This window comes from Drosophila subobscura, chromosome A (genome assembly GCF_008121235.1).
Source record: "Drosophila subobscura isolate 14011-0131.10 chromosome A, UCBerk_Dsub_1.0, whole genome shotgun sequence".
Taxonomy (NCBI): Eukaryota; Metazoa; Arthropoda; class Insecta; order Diptera; family Drosophilidae; genus Drosophila; species Drosophila subobscura.
In genome coordinates, this window is record NC_048530.1 from 6,410,315 (window position 1) to 6,433,616 (window position 23,302).

General features: G+C 45.3%; 1 protein-coding gene across 15 annotated transcripts in view; it reads right to left on the reverse strand.

The window, feature by feature from the left end:
- The window catches only part of LOC117900795 (basement membrane-specific heparan sulfate proteoglycan core protein), an 87,791-nt gene that overhangs the window by 20,569 nt on the left and 43,920 nt on the right, over positions 1-23,302 (reverse strand). For 2 of the 15 annotated variants that reach the window (XM_034811358.1, XM_034811389.1), the window contains 9 exons: positions 12,553-12,663; positions 5,267-5,548; positions 3,917-4,144; positions 3,508-3,783; positions 3,150-3,221; positions 2,943-2,957; positions 2,444-2,577; positions 2,282-2,375; positions 1,526-1,912 (listed from right to left, as the gene is read on the reverse strand). In XM_034811358.1, the coding sequence (XP_034667249.1) occupies positions 1,526-1,912; positions 2,282-2,375; positions 2,444-2,577; positions 2,943-2,957; positions 3,150-3,221; positions 3,508-3,783; positions 3,917-4,144; positions 5,267-5,548; positions 12,553-12,663 (1,599 nt within the window). Of the gene's footprint in view, positions 1-1,525; positions 1,913-2,281; positions 2,376-2,443; positions 2,578-2,942; positions 2,958-3,149; positions 3,222-3,507; positions 3,784-3,916; positions 4,145-4,459; positions 4,580-5,266; positions 5,549-5,885; positions 6,039-6,399; positions 6,520-6,734; positions 6,821-7,059; positions 7,193-7,389; positions 7,540-7,739; positions 7,914-8,572; positions 8,667-9,265; positions 9,445-9,874; positions 10,391-11,206; positions 11,342-11,556; positions 11,671-11,790; positions 11,923-12,050; positions 12,174-12,552; positions 12,664-23,302 lie in introns of all 15 variants that reach the window. The other 13 variants (XM_034811382.1, XM_034811398.1, XM_034811281.1 and 10 more) reach the window with 12 other exon arrangements.

Sequence of the window (23,302 nt, forward strand, 5' to 3'; positions counted from 1 at the left end):
CGAATTTCACCAGAGCTCTTGCTCTCTGACACACTGCCCGCGTCGCATTTTCCGTTAGTCGCCCGCTTAGCATCGCAGAGGAACGCGCACGGCGTGCGCATGAAGAAATTATAAAGGAGGTCTCATCGTCGGCTGCATTCCTCATGTAATTTCCCTTTTTTTGCTTGTCGACGCGGAAGGTTGGGGCGCATACTTCATTGTCGTTTTACTCGCACATACAGCGCAGAGCCCTTTCACGCGCACCTATTGACAGCATTGTTACGTTTCCCTTATTTTGCCGACGAGACCTCCTTCTCTAATTTCTTCATGGGCGTTCGCTCTCTCACTATTCTGATCCTCTCTGAGCGAGTCTCAGTATACACGCTCTCGCGTTCGCTCTCACATGAGTACCGTAATATACATATGTATGTACATATATAAGAGACAGACGACAAGAATAACTGTAAATCGACCAAGGTGATGAGAAGCACAAGAAGGGGAGAGAAATAAAAAGCAACAACGACGATACACTGAGAAAAATGATTTAGAGGGAAAAATATTAGCATGTTCCAATACGTATACATACACACACACTTATACGTTTATTAAATTTTCATTTGTTGTTCTTGTTATAATGATAGTTGTTGTTAATTGTGCTCTGTTATTTGTTATGTTTGCTATTTGTGTATCTGCTCTTGCATGTTTGTACATTTATTGCCATGTGTGTATGTACATATGTATGTTGCGCTAAATTGTTCGATTGTGAGTATGCATGATGTGTCGTCCTACTCCATTGGGAGGATTAAAATTGTGATGAGTGTAGATAAGTGTAAAATCAGCTATGGAATGCTGCTGATATCAGTTGGGAGGACTATGAAAAGCTAATATCAGCTTCGGACAGTCCAAAGAAATTCATATTGCGCGGGAACAATGCGCCGGAGTGCAGCATGTACAGGGTGTCCAACGGCATAATTTCAAAATGAAAGCACTTCATCAAGTTCGCAATGTGCGGCTGGCGCTCCACCGGAGCGATGCCCACCCAGTGGAGCTACTACGAAGTAGGCCTCCAGCTCCTGGTTGATGCCCAGATTGTCGCTCTTCAGCAGGGTCTCCCTATGAAGGTGCGCTCGGTTCCCACGAGTGCAAGGAAGTAGTTTCTGATGGTAGTAGTTCCAGCAAGTTCCAGCAAGTGGTTGCACAGATTTGTTCAGAAACTCTCGAAATGTATTAATAGAAACGACTGCTACCGACTCTCTTGATACTCAAACTGAACTGGGAGTTCTAGGTAGGTAAATTGACCCAGCCAAATATACCCTGTGGCAGTTGGAACTAAGCCTACTATGATTACTTCAGAAACGTAACTCAGTTACAGGCAGCAAAATGTATATATAAATTCTCAGATATATGCATTTGTGCCAGAAGCAATCGAAATGCGTGTGATCTATGAGTCGTATGTTCATTAGTATCATCATTCAATTAATGCCGTTTTGTCTGTCTTGAGTTGTTGGATTGTCAATAAAAAATGGAATATTGTTGGATTACTTACTGCAGCCGACCTCATCACTGCCATCGAAACAGTCGGAGACCTCGTCACACTGGAAGCTCTTGGGTATGCAGTGGCCGCTGCGGCACTGGAACTCGCTAAAGCGGCAGGGGGCACCGCTGGGCTCGGGATCGCAGGAGGCCTCATCGGAGTTGTCGCCACAGTCATTCTCGCCATCGCAGCGCCAAGTGCGATCCACGCACTTGGAGTTGTTGCAGAGGAACTGATTCGGCTGACACTTGCGGCCGTGGCTGCAGCTGTGCTCATCCGATCCATCCGAGCAGTGTGGAATGCCGTCGCAGATGTTGCTCTTGTCAATGCAATCGCCGTTCATGCATGTAGCCTGGTACTGGCTGCAAGCTGTGCTCGGACGGGCACCCAAGTCGTTATCTATCGGGAGAGACAACAGGAATACAATTAGTATAGCTAGAGCTTGGGTTATGACGCGGGCCAACCGGCCAAACGGCTTACCGATCCCAGAGCCACGCGGCATAGGGATTGGATGAGTGAGAGAGAGAAAGTTAAGAGTTAGTTTGGATTAATTCTGAGCTCCCACGGGACACAGGGCACAGGACACGAGTCGCAAAAGCCTACCTAGACCGAAGAACTCGAGATCAATGTGCGGCACTGTGCCATATCGAATGCGACTCGATTTGAGCTCCTCGTACTTGTGCTCGCCCCAGGCTGCATGTGTGTGTTAGAATGGATTGAACTTAAGGTGCATACCCTTTAAATTTCCCCCTTCCAAAAAATACTTACAGCGCTCGACGGTGAGGTGAACGGTGACCTGCTGGCCCTGCTGGTAACTGGGATAGCCGACAGCCTCGCACACATAGGTGCCAGAGTCCTCCAGCTGTTAAAAGGAAAAGCCAAGTGGAGATGTGGCTGGAGAGCTTCTAGGATTAAGGATCAAAGTCTTACGCGTATATTGGGTATCTCCAAGCGTCCGCTGCGATCGGTGAAGCCCGGGGGCAAAGGCTGGCCGCCGGGACGTGTCCAACGTACCTTGGCGCGGAATGGTCCCTCGTCACGGCAACGGAAGATCACCTCGCGACCTGCACAACACGGAGAGAGAGTGTTAGAATGAACTAGAAGCTAGGTAAGGGAGACAGACGTGCATGGGCTTTTAAGGGGTTTCAACAAGAGGGATTCATTCTAGGATAACAGTTCAGTGGGTGGGTGGTTGAGTGCTTCAATTTCGACTCAGTTTACAACTCCGTTTCTCGAGCCAATGTGGTTCGTGCTGGTTCGGGTGGTGCTCGTTTTGGTGTTTTGTGTTTGGGTTTGTGTTTGTGTTCTTTGGGCTGCAGTACCGTGTCTAATACATACATACACAATATATGTACATATATGCATGTATATATGTATATATTTAGATGCATATAGGAGTGAGAGAGTACGAGTAGTTAGGCCGACTTACCCTCCCTAATATATCCTGCGGATTTTTGTTTTACATATTATGGGTTATGGTCATTGGTTTTTTGGTTGTGGGTTAAGCATTTAAAAGTAAGTAGTAATGGTAGAACATTATGTAGATTCGAAGAAACGTACAGTAGAACGAACATATAGAGAACGGCAAAAAGAAATGTTTTTTTCGATCGCTGGCGATCGACGGTTAGATACTTACGCTCCTTGATGATCTGGCTATCTGGATATGTCTTGAGATTCAATTGATTGGTGGTTCGTCCTGGTTCGTTGGCTGCCGAAATACAAAGTACATTCGTGAATTAATTCTTTGAGCGAATTCATACGTGTGCAGTGGTTTTAGTTGATGTTAGCGAGGATAACAGAGATGATAGAAAGATTTATAAGTATTGATTATATGTGTATGTATGCGATAGCCATAGCCCTTAGCTTTTGCTTTTGCTTTTGGTCAGTTAGTATCTACTTTTTGGAGGTGTGAGACGACAGTGGCATGTCCATCGGGTGGTTTCAGTGGTTCGTTTTGGTTGTTTTTTGTTTTTTTCGGGTCGCTGGCGACTTACGCTCGATCTCGTTGCTGATCAGACCACAGTCCGCCTCATCGCTGCTGTCGTATGGACAGTCGACAAGGCCATTGCAGCGCAATCCCAAGGCAATACACGGCCCATTCTCGCATCGAAACGATGTCGCCGGACAGATGATACGCAGTGCAGTACCAGTCGCTGAACCTGGACCTGGAACTGGAACTGGAACTGGACCTGGACTGGCTGTTGTGGTGGTGGTGCTAGTGGTGGTGGTCCCACTTGTGGCAGCTGTTGTATCCGCCTCTGTGTGGCGACCTTATGATGGGCAATAGGCGGAGCGTGGTAGGCACATGATGTTGATTGGATGTGATTGTGTGTGATTGAAGGGCGGGAGGGAGTTCGACCCTCCCCACTCCTCTTGATGGGAGATGCAAGTTTCGATACTTACCGCAATTCTGCTCATCGGAGCTGTCCTGGCAGTCGGTCTTGCCATTGCAACGCACCGTGGCGCTCACGCACTGGCCATTGTTGCAACGGAATTGGTTCGGCAGGCACTCCAGGGAGCCGCCGCACTCCAGCTCATCGGATCCATCGCGGCACTGTGGTACGCCATCGCAGGTGGACGAATACGGGATACAGTCCCCGTTGTGGCAACGGAATTGATTGGAGGCACAGCCTGTTTTCGATTTGATTGCACGGGGGTAAAAATAAATACAGCAATTAGTTGTGGTTCATCTTCAAGTCTACGCTGGAGCGTTGGCTGCTAAAACATCCGTAGGAGGAACCGAACAAATAATAAATAATAATAATAATAGGTATTTCAAGAGTGCATACACATGTTTGGAAGCATGCCAAAGGGGGGGCGTTCAAGTTCATCTTAAAACCAAAACTTAAATGGAACTTAAAAGATACTTAGCAAGGAGGATATTGTCTAGAACTACTTTTAGGAAATTAAAAAAAGGAAAAACAGAGTTGAAAGCTGTTTATTAACCAATGCAATTCTGTTCATCGGAAAAGTCTTTGCAGTCGTAGTAGCCATCGCAGTGCTGTGTCGCGTTTATGCAGAACTGTCGATCGAAACACAAGAATTCATGTTCCTTGCATTCAGTACCTGTGTGTGTGTGGTGTGTAGCGTGGTTTTGAGTGGTGTATTATGGTGCAGTGAAATCAAAATGTAATCACACGCGCACACAAACACACACAATGCCAGATCAAAAGCATAATAATTGCGTATAAATATAAGTGTGAGAGAGTAAAAGTGAAAGTGAGAGTAAGGGTGAGAGAATTGTAGAGAGACGGAAAAGAGAAAAAAACACACAGCAGAGATTAGCAAATGATAAATACGAATATACATCGGTGGATATCAAGATGCCTCCAGGTGCAGAAGCCGGACATGTGCTTACAGATACAGAGATACAGAGTTCAAAAGTTAAATAGATACAAATACGAATGGTGATACAAATACTGTGCTCGAATAAATCAAAATCATGTGTAGGGAGATCGGTTGTCCCCCGCCAATTGTCCTTGTAGTTGCTTATAATTAGTAATATTTTTCAATAAGAATCCACAATGGAAGCATGTCCGGGCATCCACTTTACTCTTTGGTTTATTGTACACAAAGTTCGATGATAAAATAAACCATTAGTGACGGACAGCCATGCATTCTCTCATTGATGATCTGATCGACTCTTGCTTAAAAATATAATCCCAGATCAAAGGATGTGTGTGGAATATGTGGTGGAGCACTGTGACAGACAGACAAATGGCGATAGCGAGAGAGAGAGAGAGGATAACTTACAATTGGCCTCGTCGGAACCATCCTCGCAATGACGGCGACGATCGCAGCGCTCACTCTCCGAGTAGCACCTGCCGCTGCTGGGGCATGTGTGCACTGGACAGGAGCGGCGATTCGGGTTGGGGTAGTGGCTGGATGTCGGTTGTATGGAATGGAGGCAGCCATGCTCGTCCCTGCCATCACTGCAGTCGGACACACCGTTGCAGCGTATGGAGTGATTGAGGCACGAATCGTCGCAGAAGAACTGATCCGAACTGCAATCGGCGGCGGTTAGTCGTGTGGTGGCTATGAGGCGCGTATCAGAGGCAGGCCATGCATGTGGAATGTGTTGTATGTTGTACATATATTTTGTGTGTGTTTTTTGTTTGGTTTTGGTTGAACATTATTTCAGAATAAAGAGAGAGACAAGAAAGCACAATGAGCAGGATGTTTCTTTGCTTAATGGTTTTATGCATACTTAATAATTATTTTGCTATCGTCACATGTTTTGTGTGTTACATACAAACCTGATCCATTGGGGCAGAACTTATAAATACATATATACATACATATATACAAACTATGGCATTGTTAAGGGTCTGAAAGGGAGACTGTGCGTGTGTGTGCTAGAGACTTTGGTTACCATTTCCTAAACAATTGATTGGCAACTCGTCCGAGCCATCCCGACAATCCTTTTGATTGTTGCAGTACTGCCATCTATAAATGCACTCGGAATTCGCGCACTGCCACTGGTGTGGATGGCAGGACATGGATACGGGCACTGTGGATCTCACATCTTCGTTTAGTTTTGGTAGTTGGTGAGTGTTGGTGAATGTGTGTGTGTGTTGATCATGGTGGATTGATGGTGTTGGATAACGCAATAATGGAACGATAAAAATATCAAACAATGAACGACGAATCCAAAAATATTCTCAGTTATATAACAAAAGTTTGAGGCAAAGCTCCTACAAAAGTTGTATTGAAAACTGCTCTGAATCTATGATCGAAGCTGGAAAAGTGTTGAAAAGGCTCCGAGGGAAGCCAGACATTACAGACGTGGAGAGAAGATACACGAGAGAGAGACTGGAGTGGAGGGACAGTGACAGTGACAGAAGAAGCAATTGGAAAATTGTTTGAACTTGTTTGAATTTCGTTACCCGGACAATCGCGTTCGTCAAGGCCATCGCTACAATCCCGCTTGCCATTACAGCGAATCCTCCTATTGACGCATTTACCATTGCAGGCCCATTGAGTCAATGGACAGTTGAGCCTCCTCGCTTGAAATATCGCATCAATAAAAATATTAAAATTACAATCACGAGATTAAGTCAGTGGCAATGGCAAAACCCCTACTTAAAAATCCCAACAGAATCTACTGAAAACTACGTGTAAAATTACTTGGAAATGCTGTGGAAAGTGCTGCCCGTATGTGATGTGGGTGTTCGGATGGGAGGAGGGTTATTGGATGTGTGGTTTATGCTTAATGTCTTACCGCAGTGGCGCTCATCGCTGGCATCGGAGCAGTCGGCTTGGCCATTGCAGCGCTGACCATCGGCAATGCACTCGCCAGTGTTGCAGCTGATCGATGCCAGAGTATCGATAATTATCGTTTATCGATTATCGCATGAATGATGTTTTGATGTGGATGTTGATGATGAATGTGGTTGGGGTGTTTGTGGTGCGTGTAAATGTTTGTGTTTTTGTGGAACCCATTACATAGAAGAGTAAAGAAAGAGTAAAATTTATCCTTCGTCGCTGGGTGGGTGTGGCATGGATTGGGGATAGATATGGTAGGGGTATGGTAGGGCAACTCTTACAGATATGCATCGTCGCGGCAAAAAGTACAGTTGCGCTCATCGCTGCCATCGTTGCAGTTGGCAATGCCGTTGCACAGCTGATCGCGCGGCATACAATACTCGTCACACTCGAACTCGTTCTCTAGACAATGCTCTGCGAATGATGATGATATTTTATATGGTTTATGTATGACTGATATGCCATGTAGATGATATGTTAGCTGTTTAGTTTTTTCTTGTTGGCTTTGTTTTCTTAGTTTTGTTGGGTGGGACCTGTAGCACCAGACAGAGTGAGAAATATTCTCTCTCTTGTTCTTTTTGTTTTGTTTTTTGTGAAGATTTTGCTTTTACCTGTAAAGGCCGGGCAATCGAGCTCATCCGTCTCGTCGCCACAGTCCGTATAGCCATCGCACTTCTTCTCTAACGGCAGACACTGACCCAAGTCACATTCAAACTCAAGAATATCGCATTCATTCAATGGATTGTTGTCCGGGTCTGTGTCTGTGGTGTGTTGTGCGAGGAGTTTTCGTTTGTGATTTTTGATCAGTTTCGATAAAAGACATATAAAAAAAGATAGAGAAATGTTATGCTAAAGTGTCTGTGGGCGTGTCACAACCCCGTTGGGATAAGCTCAGATTTTGATATTGGGTTGGGATAAGCTAGGGAATTTGAATTTTGTAGGGAAACGGGCGGAGAACTACCATAGTCGACATCCTCGTAATTAAACAGACAGTTGTACTCGTCGGCCCCATCGGCACAGTCGGTGATGCCGTTGCAGCGCTTATACCCCGAAATGCAGCTACCATCGCCGCACTGGTACTGAAAGCTCATGCACTCGACGCCCAGGCGGGTCTTATTGAACTTGTCCTGGAAGTCTGTGTGGTGTTCGTATGGGGGAATTCGTTGGTTGTTGTGTGTATTTTATTTTTGGTTTGTTGTTTTTGATTTTTGTGATGATTGTGGTGATGATGGTGTGTCGCAGTTGATACCAGAGATCAGTTATCAAGATCAAGATCGAGTCGGGCGGGTGGCAGAGTATCAGCAGGTGCAGGAGTATCAGGATAATCAGAGTTTTTTTTGGCAGAGTACAGGATAGATATTTACACACAGGACAGTAGGGAGAGCGTGTACAGCGCGTACAGGAGAGCGTAAAACGAGAGTAAAAATCATGTGTGGAAAGAGATAAAAACAGAAAGTAAAGTTAGCAAAACAAAGTTCGATACTTTGTGAAAGGTTTTGAAAGGAATAGGAATAGATTTGGGGCAGATATAGGGTGTAGGGGTGAGTGCATCTAGCGAGTTAGAAAAATCAACCAATTAGCTAAAAAACTACTTAAAAATCTAGATTATTTTTTAGGTAAATTCAATCAGCGAGAATCAGGGATTAGCATGGGGCTCTTACAATTTTACTTATGAATTAGATTAGACTTAAGCATTGGATGTTGTGTGAAGAGTGTGAGGGCATAGAGGTGAGATAGATACAGACAGAGAGAGAGAAAGAGAGAGAGAAAAGGATGATGAGAGATAGTACTTACGGCATGCACTCTCATCGCTGCCATCGCGACATTGAGATTTGCCATCGCAGACCTGCGTCTTGGGTATGCAACCGCCGCCGCGTTGACACTTGTACTGTGTGTTGCATGAACAAAATGCATGAGTATGTGTGTGAGATGGATGATGATGGTATGCGTGTGTGCGTGTGTAGGGGGATATAGTGCGGGAAAACACTTGAATCAAATTCAGTCAGCAGCCCGATGAAGGCAGTTCACAATCAGTCATTGGTGGGTGTAAGTGATAGATTTAAGTCAGTCATCGATTGGCATTAGTTTTCGATTGAAATCAGTCATCGATTGGTATTAGTTATTGATTTAAGTCAGTCATCGATTTGTATTAAATGTCGCTTGATTTTGGCTTTAATTTATAGATCATTGATATAATTATCGATGTCATTTATCGACTGGAAGTAGCTATCAATTGAAATCAGACATCGATCGGAATGTAGGTCGAGTAAACGCCGTTCAGTTTGTTCTATCTATGATCGTAGGCTAACCGGTGCCATTCGGCTATAGCTTGGAAAAGCTACAGGTCAACAGTCTATCTACAATCGATCAGATTCGATGACTAAACAACGCACTGTACGGGGGGGGGCTGATACGAGTATGTGTGAATGGATGGATGAATGGATGGGTATGTATGAATGGATGGATATGGAGGTGGCGGTGGCTCACCTTGTCGCTGCTGCAGTTGCACAGAGCATAATCCTCGTCTTCGTGATGGCCACAGTCAACGGTGCCGTCGCAGACGCTCTCAATTGGTATGCAGTCGCGATTGTGGCACGCGAATTCGATGTTTTCGAGGCAATTGCTTGTCCCTGATGATGGCGATGACGATGATGATGATGAGTAGGCTAAATGTAGTTGTTGTTTTGTTTTGTTTTGGTTTGTTTTGGTTTGGTGGTGTTGATGGATGGGTGACACAACAAGGCATATAATCATGGCAATAATAATTTAACAAGCCAGAACGAGACCGAGAGAGAGAGAGAGAGAAAGAGAGAGATAAGGTGGTTGAAATAGAGTTAGCCAGAGAATGTGTGGCACTGGAGAAAGAGAGAACGATGTACAAACGTATGTGGGGATGTCAATTATAAGAAATAATGTTAAAAAAAAACGTACAAATTAAAAGCTAAAGTAGGTTTCAATGTTTCAAACATGGCATGCACTTCTGTCGGTTAATCGGTTAACCGTTTACCATCCCTCCGAGTACGCGCTACCCTTCACCAATGTCCCCCAGAAAGTATACAAAATCCACAGAGACTACATCTATGGGAGGACACCTACTCGTCGCTGTGGGTGTTGCTGTTGTTGCTGTTGCTACTGGGTAGGTCGTTGTTATTGGGTTAGTGGCTGTGGCAGTGGCAGTGGCAGTGCCAGTCTGTGGTGGTGGTCGTGTCGTTACTGCTCCTCCGCCTCCTCCTTCTCTTCTTGCTCCCTCCGTGGTGCGCCGCTCGAGCGCATCGGGGGAGACCACCCACGGCGATCGGGTGGTGACGCTGACCGTTGGCGGCTTGCGCGTCTTTGGCGGCGCCTGATACTGCTCACAGTCCGCCTCGTCGCTCATGTCGTTGCAGTGGTAGAAGCCATCGCAGCGCAGATGCAGCATTATGCACACGCCCGTCTTGACGCAGTGGAACTGATTGGAGGCGCAATTGTTCTCGGGATCAGCCTTGTCGTATCTGCCCACCGGTAGGTACTCGGTGCTCAGCTCACCGTCGTTGTCGCGGCCCAACTTGGGCGCCGGTCGACGCCGTTCGAAGGGTATGCCAAGCCCCTCTTCCTCCTCGTTGGTGAGGATATCTGATGTCCACAGATTTCAGGGTTAGCCGCATGCATGGACCGCATTGATGGATTCGGTTAGGGGTTGTTATGTTTGAGGCGGGGGGTGGAGAGAGACAACCGCATGCAGACCGTGGGTTTTTATTGGGATTTTCATTTGGGGTTGGGGTCATGCAAGAATTTTGTATTGTTGTTGTTGTTGTTTCGAGCCAATGATGATGTTGTTGGTTGTTGTTGCAGTTGCATTCGCATTCGCAGTTGAGTTTTTTGGTTCCAGTACAGGGTTGACGTGCGATTAATCGATTAATTTTGTTGGATTGAATTTGGTTTTTGTTTTATACATTCGATACCATAACCGAGAGGGGTTTTCGTTGGGGTGGGGGCGGGGAAGAGAAATAAAATGTTTGGTGTTAAAATTGCAAAAATCAAAGAGAGACACGAAGGAGAGAGTGAGAGAGCTTTCCCTCGTTCTTGGACACACTTATCACTTATCGCGTACAGCACGTAAAGCAAGCGATAGTTGCCGATAACGATTGGCTATCGTTGCGAAGCATAGCGGTGGGAAACGTAGGGGAAAGAGGAGTGGAGAGTTGAGAGTGGAGAGGAGAGCACACAAAATAGATACGATTTACCATCACCAAGGATTTTAGTTACCCAAAAAAGAAGGAGCAAAAGGAGTAGCAAAAGCAAAAGACAAACACATATCAAGAGAGAGAAAAATCGATCGCTTATCGATAGATATACACACACAGAGACGCAGAGATACAGAAACAACGACACAGAGAGAGAAAGAGAGAGAGAGAAAGAGGGAGAGTACTGTACTCCCTCTGGACTTACCACAGCTAATCTCATCTGTGTAATCGTTGCAATCGTAAATGTTATCGCACACCTGACGCATCGGTATGCACTCACCAGTGCCGCATCGGAACTCATCGAACCGACACTGCTCATCGTCATCGACACCAAAGCCACCTGCATGACGATTGTTATAGCACTCGTGTTCCTTTTGGGGTTAGTGTGAGGTGGGTGGTGTGCGGTGTGTGTGCGGTGTTTGTGATTGGATGCATGACAGGGACAACAAGGGCCAGAGAGAGAGAGAGAGAGAGAGAGAGAGAGGACACTTACCTTCTAGCAGTCCCAGCAAAGTGCCACCGAGCATAACATTTCGTTTTTCTACATTTACTCACCCTCGCAGTAACGCTCATCGGATATGTCCTCGGGACAATCGATGTTGCCATTGCAGAGCAGCTCCTTGGCAATGCAGGTGCCATCATCGCACTGCCACTTGTCGTACAGACAGGCTGCGTCCAAAAGCGTGATAGTTAGACAGGGGGAGCAGTGGGAGAGAGAGAGGCAAAGAGAGAGTGGTGGACTAGAGAAGGGTGTCTAAGCGTGTGTGCCATTTGGCGGGGAACACCTACGACAGCCCTCCTCATCGGAACGATCGTGCGGACAATCGGCGCGACCATCGCATCGATGAACAATCGAAATGCAGCTCAGATCCTTGCAGGTGAACTTGCCCTTGGGGCAGGTATACCGCAGCTTGGGCACAACTGTACCAAGGCGGTGCAGGGCAGCATGGGGAGACACAAATATTGAAGTGGAACCAAAGATGAATGACACGAGTTGATGGTGGGATAATGGGCTGAATGGGTGGATGATTCGATCACTGGCTACTCACTTCCGTCGCAGTGCTCTTCGTCGTCGCCGTCGCTGCAATCGGCATGGCCGTCGCACTGTTGGCTGACGCTGATGCAGCGTGTGCCGTCGCGGCACTGGTACTCCATGCCACTGCAGGCGGCGGCTATGGTTAGTTGTTGTTGTTTGTTGGTGTGGCGGGTTGTTAGTATTTATATATCGATATGGTTGTTGCAGTTATTGTTCGGGGGTTGAGGGGGGCAAGCAAATAAACACAAGATGAGAGAGAGAGAGAGAGAGAGATACATAGGTTAGAGAGATGTTTTTTGGTTAGTAGTCAGCGTGTGTGTCCCCAAAAGAGGGACACCCCCGGCTTATAGCTAAAAAAAATGGCTGTGTCTTAGCCTATCGGTTTTCGATCGATGTTCGATCAGTCATTAGCACTAGATACAAGTTACAGGATACGGAATACGGAACACAGGTGGTTCTACAGTTATAAACACTTGAGGGTAGGCCAAAGGCAGACCCCAGCTGGTGGCACTTACGGCACTCTTCGTTCTCATCGTCACCATCGGGACAGTCCACGCGGTAGTCGCAGCGCTTTCCAGCATCAATGCAATGTCCACTGCGGCAACGGTACTCATTCGGCTGGCATTCTGCAATCAAAAGATGGTAAAACGAACCCATAAATAAACACGAAACATACAAGAGTTTGATCTGTGTGTGTCTGCAATTAGATGACAGCCGGATGCAGTTTAACAAGCACTTCCTTCCAGTTCAGGCACAAAAAAAAAAGTCCTGCACATCCCCGGAAAACACCAAAACCCCAAACCCAGAAGCCAGAACCCAGAACCCAGAACCGAGAACCAAAACCAGACTCTCGGTTGACACTTCATTCAACTTGAAAGCAAAAGTTTGTTAGGTGTTTTTTCGGTGTTGTGTGATAGACAACCCCCCAGAACCCCTTCACACTCCACACGGAATGAAATGGTGTGCGGGGCATGCCCCAGCAGCAGCAACAGCATCGTTAGCCACAGTTTCCTGTGCATGTTGCCAGTCAGTCCCTTTTTGCCCTTTTGAGCCCTTGCTTCCCTCTCCCTGTCTCTCTGTCGCTTGCCACTCGCATAATATTTCATATAGCAACAGCAACAGGATGGAAAAAAATAAACAACAATTTAAGCAATTTTACAAATATTTTTAGATAATTTTTGTCGCCCTTTTCGCGAGCTCCGCGAAAGTATGCGATGGAAATACTTTGTGACGCAACGCGGATTTGATTACAGAGAAGGCGAGTGAGAAAGCAACGGTGGCGGAAGGGAGAGTAGCAGTGGAATGGATGACAAAGAGAGTGAGAGAGCCGCGAGCAGAAGGCTAATTAAAAGCAAAGAAAAGTTAAGCGAACATTAGAGGTGGCAGGAGGAGCAGGAGCAAGAGCAGGGACAGAAAGTGGCGGTAATCAGAGCACAGCTTAAAGCCAAAAGCCAATTCAAGAGCAAGCAATTAGCAGGGATTATACACGTACAAAAAAAAAAAATCAAGAGATAAAACACGCTCCGGAGTTGACGAAGCTACGAAAAAAAGGATACCGATTACACATGTGTAGATTGCTATACCCTAAGCGATAGAAATATATGGATGTATCTTCATGCTCTGAGATAATTTATTATGTTAATGCCATCTGCTTGCTTCAACCACTAAACTCTGCAAACAAATGGGAACATTTTTTATCAACTATCAAGTAGTGGAGAATGCCCTTCGATTGGTGGCAGATTCACACATTAAAAGAGGTAAATACTTCCAGAAATTTATATTATTATTATTAAAGTCCCTAAAAAATAAGCTGGACACTGGCTCTTGCTGGTGAATCAAAAATGCTGAATTATTTCTGAAACATAATCCATAATCCACAGAATTTGTTCAATGCAATACAATATTTTAATGTGTATTAAATAAAGTAAATAAAAGTCTTTTAGGGTTTACAAAATGCGGTACTTGAAGGCAGAACCATTGATTACGAATATCTGTACGCCTTCTGTAAGCTCTAAGACTTTCCCGATGCAGTCAGCCAAATACCCCAATTAAAACACCTTACAAAAGTATCCCACACCATAATATTTAATTAAAAATATATTTAGCAGCATATCTTTTGCTATTAAATGTATATCCAAAGAGCCTGCAACATTGTCTCCGGCTTTCGTGTAAATGAGTTTGGTTTGATGGGCGTTTCGGTGGGCGATGACTCCTCGGGGGCTGTGACTGTGGCCTGTGGCTGGGGCCATTGTCCTGCTCTAAAATCAACAATTTGTCATCACCAAAGGCCATAGACCGTACACCATACATCGTAGACCGTTTACCGTATAGCGACCACGGACAGGCACTACTATATTGGGTGGCACTGTGGCTGTAACTGTAACTGTTACCGTAACCGTGCAACTGCTGTGGCAGCCACTGAAACGACTGTGTGCTGCAGTGCTGCAAAGTTTCTGGGGCTTCCACACAAATCGCCAAAGTTTTTCTTTCCCTCAGCAATTTTCAACACGAAGGCGAGGAATTTTCGTGGCTACAATTTGACAATTTCATTGCGGACAGACAAGCGGACAGGCAGGCGGATAGATAGACAGACAGACGGACAGAGAGAGGGAGAGAGAGAGAGACATACGGTTGGGTAGGAGTCAAAGGGCGGAGTCAGAGTTGGAGTCGCCTCAAGACAATTTGCAAACAAAACGACGAACAACAGGCCAAAGAAAGGGCAATAATATTTTTGTTATTTTCTTGTGTGTGTTTCGGCTTATTGACATTAAAGATTCAAATAATGGCAGCCCAAAGCGTGTTTTTTTTTTGGCAGGGTGACGGCAGCAGGGTCTCGAGTCTCCTGTCTGCAGCAAAAAGGATTTCAGGTTCACACCAAACGCTGTTTGGCAGCTGGCAGCAGACGGGGCAGCTCCAATTATGTGTCCAGACGTGTGATCCTAATCCGTTTGATGCCGAATCCCTGGCCAAACAACAAATTATAATCGGCAAGACGAAGACACCAAAGGTGCAGGGTTCTATATGTTTTCTTTTTCTTTTGTTTCCCTTTGATTGCAAATTTGATGCTCCGGCAGTTGGCTGGGGAGTGGGGTCTCAGCAAACGCCTTATTAGAGAAACAACTGATGGATGAGGAAATCCTAATGGAACAGTTTGAATAGTGCTTTGAATAATTCGAAGTAAAAGCTGAAGACTTGCAAATTTATGTTCCAGAATTGGAAGACAAAAATGAGTTTCGAATAAATATTTAAAAACTCTTCCGATATCGACCACTAGACAGGAATAAACTAGTTAGTGTGTGACGTATCTCTGGCCAACTTCTTTGTTTAAGTCTGCCGATTTTCCATATTATTCTGATTAGCCTTTTTTTCTTCTTCATTTCTTCTAGGAAATTCTTTAAGTTTCTTCTGTGCTGCATGCCTCTTTCCCTCTCCTCCCTTTCTCTCTCTCTCTCTCGCTAACTCTCTGTGGATTGTGGCACCTTCTTTTTAGTCTTTCTTCGATTGGGTGTCAAATGGAATTTCCTCTATTTTTCCGTTTTCCCTTGAAATGGGATCAGCATGGCATTGCATGGCCTCTCTGTCTGACCATTTTTTGTGCTTTTTTTCCAACCATCCTCCTCTGCATCCTCTTGCACTTGAACTTAAAGCCAGGAGCCAGAGCGAGCAGCCGTAGTCTGGAGTAGTCGGCACCCATCCTTGCAGTCCTTAGGAAAATTCCAGCGCTCAGGAAAAAAAGCGCCAGGAAAACAGAAGACAGAGCGTAAATTCGAGTCGATAATTGATATGCGGGCACATGGAAAACGCAAAAGCGCCCAACAAGCCAAAAGCCGCAAACAAACAAGTTAAAAGGTGGCACAAGAATGGGAGCAGAATGGGGGCTGGGGCTGGGGCTGCAGCTGGAGCTGGAGCAGAAGCAGGAGTCCCGTCTGACAGCATCTGCTTCGCCTCCCTCTCTCCGACCCACAACCCACTGTAATGTGGGGTTAAGCTAAATTTTCACTTTGCGGTGGCATCAAGTGTGCCACAAACCAAACAAGCGGCAAGCAAAGCCAACCCACAACAACAAAAAAAAAACGAAAGAAAATAGAAATTGTCAGAAAATCCAGTTTGTGGCAGGGAGGGGCGGTGTGTGGTGCTAGTGGGTTGGGGGGAGGCACTGCTGTTGCTGTTGTTGCTGTTGTTGCTGCGGCCGCCTTCTTGTCGTTTAAGAGCAATTTCGCACAGCGAAAGCAGATTGATAATGGAAAGTATCTTTGATTTGATTATTGCTCGTTAGCGTCTCATCAGCGCAGCCATCGAATCATTAACTCGCTTTTATGCTTCATGCAAAGTGCACAACACAGCCACGCCCACCACTCCAAGGGCGGGACATATATTTTTTGTTGGCAGCTGCGTCTTTGCTTTGACTAGCTTAAAGGAGTCCTCGGTCCTTAAAGTCCTTAGGGCACAGCGCCGCTGTGAAGGTCGTGCAAAACAAATGGGTTTTGGGTTTTTTTTGGGCTTTTTGCTGCTGCCATGCAAAATTGTTATTACCATAACCCTCCCCCTATTCGGCGGCTTTAATTAAGGCACCGCCGAATGCTCAGAACTATCAGCGATAAACCATTCGTTTGATTCGTTTTATGTCTATGACTAATCGATTTCCGTTCCAACGATTCTAACGGGGGAGTTGAAGCTCATGTCTGTGGCATATCCTTCCAGCGATGAAGATCTTTCCTGCCACACACACACACAGATGTAATGAGTAATTGCCCCGAAAGGGGTGTGAGAGTAGAAGGCATGAAGCCATGTGAATGTATCGGATATTGGGCAGACAAGTTTGTCAATTTGTTTAATTATAGTTTTGGGCATAGTCGGAGTATTCACTTATACCCATAGATACCCATAGATGGTGGACATTGAATATTCAGACAGTAGCATGAGTGCACTCGGGAGATATTATTCAGAATATATTCATTCTGCTGTTGTCTGATTGCATTTTGAATTGTTACATCAACTGTGAGTGTCGCGCTGTCTCTTGGCAGATTGACTCGCATTCTGTCTGCTGCCTGCCATCATTCACGATCATTTTCATTTGGTTATTAGCCTGCTGCCTCCCTCTACTGTCTACTCGATGCATGTCAAGTGGCAGGCCGGGACGGAGACACTGACTGGATGAGTCCTATCCGTACTCAGATGGATGCCTGGCCTGATTGATGGCTTGATTCATATTCATATTCATATGCACTCGTCGCGCGTCGTTCGTCCTTTTTCGGCTATGCAAACATGGCTAACGTCAAAATGGCAGCTTAACACGAAGCTCATGAATATGCACACACATTGGAGACCCCATGCCACTGCCACCGCCACAATGCCACTTCTGCCACTCTGTCTCTCTCTGTGCCCCCACCGATCCACAGCTACCCCCTGTGGCGCGTTATTTAATGAGTCATTAGCTATGGAGGGGAACTGCCACTGCCAGCAGGGCACACCGCAGCGGGGTCGTAAAGGTTGCCCCCGAGTGTTTAGTTTTGGTTGCAGTTTGCTTAACTCGTGATGCGCCCCAGTCACACACTGTCACAGGCGCAGAGGCGCAGAGGGGCAGAGGGGCAGAGGGAGAGGGTGCAGCAAAACCGTGTCAAACACCAGTGACAGTTGTCAGAGCAGATTCACATGCTGCTGGTGCTCCTGCCATTGCTGCCACTGCCATTGCTGCCACTGCCATTGCTGTTGCTGCTGCTGCTGCTGCTGCTGCAGGGGGCGACAATTATGTGGCGTCTGCAGTTTTAAGTGCGCCTTTGCATGTGCCTCTGTTTGCTGTAGCTCAAGCAGTGGCAGGCAAGCCCTTTACCTCTTTACCGTCAGTCGAAATACAGTCCTGCCGCCCCCTTGTGCGCCTCCTTCTCCTTCTCCTCCTCCTTCGACTTTTGCGTTCTTCTTGTTCTTGGTCTTCTTCAATCTAGCCAACATTTCACTTATTCATTTCAGGCCACAAACACACAATGAAAATGTCGCATAAATAAGCAAAAAAAAATCATAAAAACTGGGCGGATCGAACATTAAATACCCTTCACTTAAGTTACAAGTTCTTAACAAAAAATACTAGAAAATACCAGAAGAATAAATGAAATATACCAGAAAATACCAGATAAAAATACCACTGCTAATGAAACTTGAAAAAAAACTTGGCAATTCGATGAGCTGAGTTTGGTACTATCCATTGACAGTATCCGTTTAGTATTATTTTAGTATTTTCCTTGAATTTCCAAAGAACTTTCCTTTCGGCGCAATGCCACTAACAAATATTTACCTATCTATGCATATATTCTAAGAATAAATTTGGCTGTTGCACAGTTAACATATAACCCATGGATCCCACTGGATGTACAAGAATCAGTGGCAGGCCAAAACGGATAAGAAAGACATGGGTTATATCAGCGACAACTTGTTGGCCGAAAAACTCTTTTTGCGGGTCTTTTTTCTGCTCTTCCTACTCCTGCTCCTGCTCTTCCTTCTGCTAAATCGATGAAATTGTTTGAGGTTGGCATGTGTGCCCCTGCCCCTGCCACTGCCGCTGCACCTGTCTGCGGGTTAAAGTTTGCCACTGATTTGTCGCATTCCATGCGCAATGTGACAAACGTTAATTTTTGTGGCTTGTTTTGCATAAACTTTTGCTACTTTTGCGGCCTTTTTTTGTCTTTGCTGTAAGACACACTTCAGGGAGAGAGAGAGAGCGCGGGAAGGTTGAGGGGCATGCAACATTTACGTTGTCATTGCGTGCGTCGTCTTAGTTACTCTGGCAATTTATGGCAAATTAAATAAATTTATCATTTGTGGCCACAGAAGCGACGCCGCAACAGCACAGCCGAAGGAAGACAAGGAACAAGGAGAAGGAGACGCACAAATAGGGGCTGGACTTGAGGGGTAAGTAAGGAAAACGGGGAAAAACTGTTTTCTTTTTAATTTACAAAAGTTTGCACAGCCTATGACGAGAGAGAGAGGCGAACGCAAATGCAGACTATGGAAATGCTCTTTTCGGATGGTCGCCCAAAAGTATGCAAGCCCTGGATAAAGATAATTTAAATATGACATGAGAATGCGCAGAAGTTTTGGTGTTTTGTAGGAATAAAGGATTGAGTATCCCAGCATATGCCAGATGACAGCTCAAGCTCCGCTTCCTCTAAGAGAGAATCTGATGAAACTCCAACTAAGAACTAAGTTGTTTCGTCTATTTTTCTCTCTTTGCTCATTCCTTTGGCGGGTTGTTGACGGTTGTCGGTTACCGGCTACCGGTTGTCGGTTGTCGGTCTTCCAGGCGGACTGCCGTTGCCGCCTACCGAGGCAGTGGCGCCTCCTCCACCTTATGCTCCTGCCGCTTCGTCTTTTGGACAAAGTAAAAGTGTCAGCGCGTGCCAGGCACCAGAGGACTGACTGAGGGCACAAGACCTGCCAGTTGGGTAGCGGAGAAAAGTCACAGGGAAAACAGCAAACGGAAACTGAAAACCGAAAAGCAAAGCCACAGACGAAGCCAAAAACCAAAGCCAACTGTGGGGGCAGAGTCAGCGGCAGAGCCTGGGTCCAAAAACGAATCGCAAGTTCTACTTCATTTCGTTGCCCCTTGTTCTGTGTTGCAAGTTTCTTAAATACTTTTGCGGTGTCCCAACCACAAAGTGAGGTGGGGGACGTATCGTAACCAGCAGCAGAAGGGAACAATTAAGGCGGCTTGGCCGCAAAATTGGTCATAGATTCATACTCCTAGATATATGTGTAATTAGCCCTAACATCAGCTGAAAAATCACACAATCAGAGATCTTCAAACGAAGGAATTAGCTGGTTTTATGTGGGAAAATTAATGAGTTAATTAGAATATATTTTAAGGGACTTATGTGATACCCAAAGGGACAAGGTAGTGAGAGTTAATTGTGAGTTCTGTCATACCAAAAGATTCGTTGCCCATTGAACACTCATTTCATTCACTTCTTTTATATTTCTGTAAATTCATATCGTTCTCTATCGTTTCTTACAGTGTGCAAGTTCGTGGATTGTCAACATATGTGTGCAGCATGTCGTATGCGTGATTCCTGGTTGCTTTATGAGTTTTTGTTGACTTTGACTGCACTCTGCAGTGGCAGTGACACTGGGAAGTGGGAGTGGCATGGCAGGCCAAATGAAAATGCATAAAATAAAATGCCTGTGCATATGCAAATATTAAATACAATTTATTTATTTAATTTTCAAGTCTTGAAGTGGCAGCAACATCAGCGGTCGTCCGTGGTCGTCCGACGGTCGCTATCTTATGATATATCGCTGAGCAATTAAATGTTATCGGCCAGAGAGACGTCAAAAATACACACACAGATGCACAGACAGCGACACACACAAACACATGCGATAGAGAAAGGAGTAGTAGCCATAAGTAGGGGAGAAATTTCGAGCAGGAAGCAGTGAGCGACACGGTTCAATCCAAAAATTGTCATTAATCATCGCGAACAGAGCACGCAATGCCAGGCAGAAAGAGACAGACAAACAGCCAGACATCTAGAGAGAGAGAGAGAGACAGGGAGGGGGAGAGAGTGGGCGGCTGCCACATAACCATAATAACAATTTGTGTGTGACCAAATATTTGTGTGTGCGTGGCGGGGGGAGGCAAGCCGCAGAGCAGTTTCTATGATTGAGGCAGGACACGCTTCCGCGTACACCCCTCTTGAATGTACAGCCCCCCTCTCTGTGGCCGAAGTTCATTGCCAAATGCCAAAAACATGGCATAACATATGTACACATGTATGGCGCAAAATGTTCCAAAATGATTCATGAATCAAAGCACAGCTGATCGATGGATGGACCAAAAAGGCCAGCAAATAGCTATAGATGGAAATGGAAAGCGGAGAATGGAACTGAGAGTGGGAAAGAGCGATGAAGAGGCAGAGATTGGTGCGGGAAGATTTGTGTATGGCCATAAAGTAACCCCAAATGAATGACGATTCAAGCAGGAATCTATAAGAATTACACACGAGTTTCTGTACAAAAGAGTGCTCGTGTCACGGGAGTGGCACCAAAGCATGATACACTCAGGAATCTGTTTCCCAAAGAGACTTAAAAATAGATTTTCTATAAATTTTATATTTATGCTCAATAAATGATTATTGCCAAGGCACGGCTTGTAATTTTTAAACGCTGAAATTGCTTGAGCTCTGGCCACGCGCTCTACATCTTACAGCAGTGTACTTTAATGTTTACACACTCGCAGATATCATTGAATCATTCACATGGGACACAAAGCAATCAATTGATGAATGAGCGAATCAATGGGCATGCCAGCCACCAGCGAGTGACTCCACTCCCCATTTGCTCCATCGTTTCTTTCAATTTTAATCGATGCTGCAATTGCATTGAGCACCCCCTATGGAGCACCCTCCCCTGCCACTGTACACATGATTCATTCTAATCGCGTAAGAAATAGAATTCTGAATGCATGAATAATGCGCCAGTGGAACTGATATTCAAATTGTATATTCGTTTCATTCGATTGGAATGCACTTTCGATTGTGTGGAGCTCTCAGCTCACATTATAAACCACAACGATCCGCGGGGGGTTGGTTACTCTTTGGGGATCTTGGCTGAGATTAGTTCTGTGTTCTGTGCTCTCTCTTCATTCTCTTTCCGGTGGAGCAAATATTAATGGCCCGACACTTATTTTTTTGCTGAATGAATTGCCCATTCAGATTTACAATTTTTCATGGCGCTGGATCGCGTTTGGTTTCCCTCCCCCGCCGCCAACACTCTGTCGCCGTCTCCATTTCTATCTCTGTGTCCTCTCTCTTCCGAATTCTTTCTTGTGTCTCAATTTTTCCTTACTCGGCCGACACTCGGCTTCTGGTATTTGCATTGACATCATCAGGCAGCAGCTGCATCATCATCATCATCATCATCATCATCATCATAATCATTATCACGGCATCAGCTGTCAGGCGATGATGTCAAGCTGCCTGTAATAGCAATTACAATTTGTTCACAGATGCATTCATACATATATTCATACATTCATATGTGCATATGTATGTCGTGACACGGTCCCTCCATCTCCTTTTGCTGATCTTCTTAGCTGCCGCTTTGCCGACGGCATCGTTTATCGTTTTGGATGCTCGATTAAAATTCTTTCCGTCATTTAGATAACGAAATCCCCGCCAAACCCCAGCCCACCCCACCACCATCAGCACCATTGACGGGGCAGCGGTGGGGTTTTGTACAGATTTTTGCATTGCTGATAAAATTTCATACACAAATTATAAAAGTCTCGTAGAAACGAGTGCATAAATAAATATGTACACACATTCATATGTACATATGCATGAATACGTGGCGCTCGTGCTGCTGCTGCTGCTGCCTGCCTCCCAGTAACCCAGTAAAGTCTTTGTCGTCCGTCGTTCGTCGACTGTTGGGTGCAGCCCGCAATTTGAGTGCATTGTCGACACGACTAATACCCTGTTATTTGGATGGGGGAAAATGACGCCCATTAAGCAGGTGTGATGACAGGCAAGAGATCGTGAAATTTAAGGCAATTCCAAGACATTCCCAGTGTGAGCGATTTATTGGAGGCAAAAGCGGAGAGACAAGAGTGAGTGGGGACTGTGTGGGTGTAAGAAGGGAGGTCGGACCGGGAAAAGAAAGAATTCGTTGTAGAATTTTATGCCACGATTATGATTTTCATGTCCAATCAATGGCACTTTCCAACCCACCATTGGGTGTGTAATTTAGCACATTTATCTTTAACTTTATATCAATCCGGTAACTATTTCTATCATTTTCTCTGCAAATAATTTGTTGACTGACTAACCATCTTTGTGGCTTCTATTTTGAGTTCTTATCACTTTTTTCAGCCATATCTTTATGCCGCTGCTAAACTTTCTCTTTAGCTTTTTGTTGTTGTATCCTTTGTGCACCTTCTAGATCTCCGCTTTGCAAATCATTGTTGCTGCATTATCTATGTATGTATTTGGTGTATCTTTATCTGAAGAAATCTTGCAGTGCGTTTATCTGCTTCCATATCTTGTCATCTGCTCCTTTCTCTCACTCTCTACATTTATATATTTAAATGTTTTTCTCTTTTGCTGCCTGTCGCTCTATAATTTACCTGCATGACTATATTCGATTCCCTATACCTGTTCCAAGTCAAACCCGCCACCCCCGGCGACCTGCTTCCCTTTCACTATTCACTATTCACTCTTCGCATAAGCTTTTCTTTTGTTTTGCCGTTTTGCAAATTGATTTCCTTTTTCGCAATTCAAA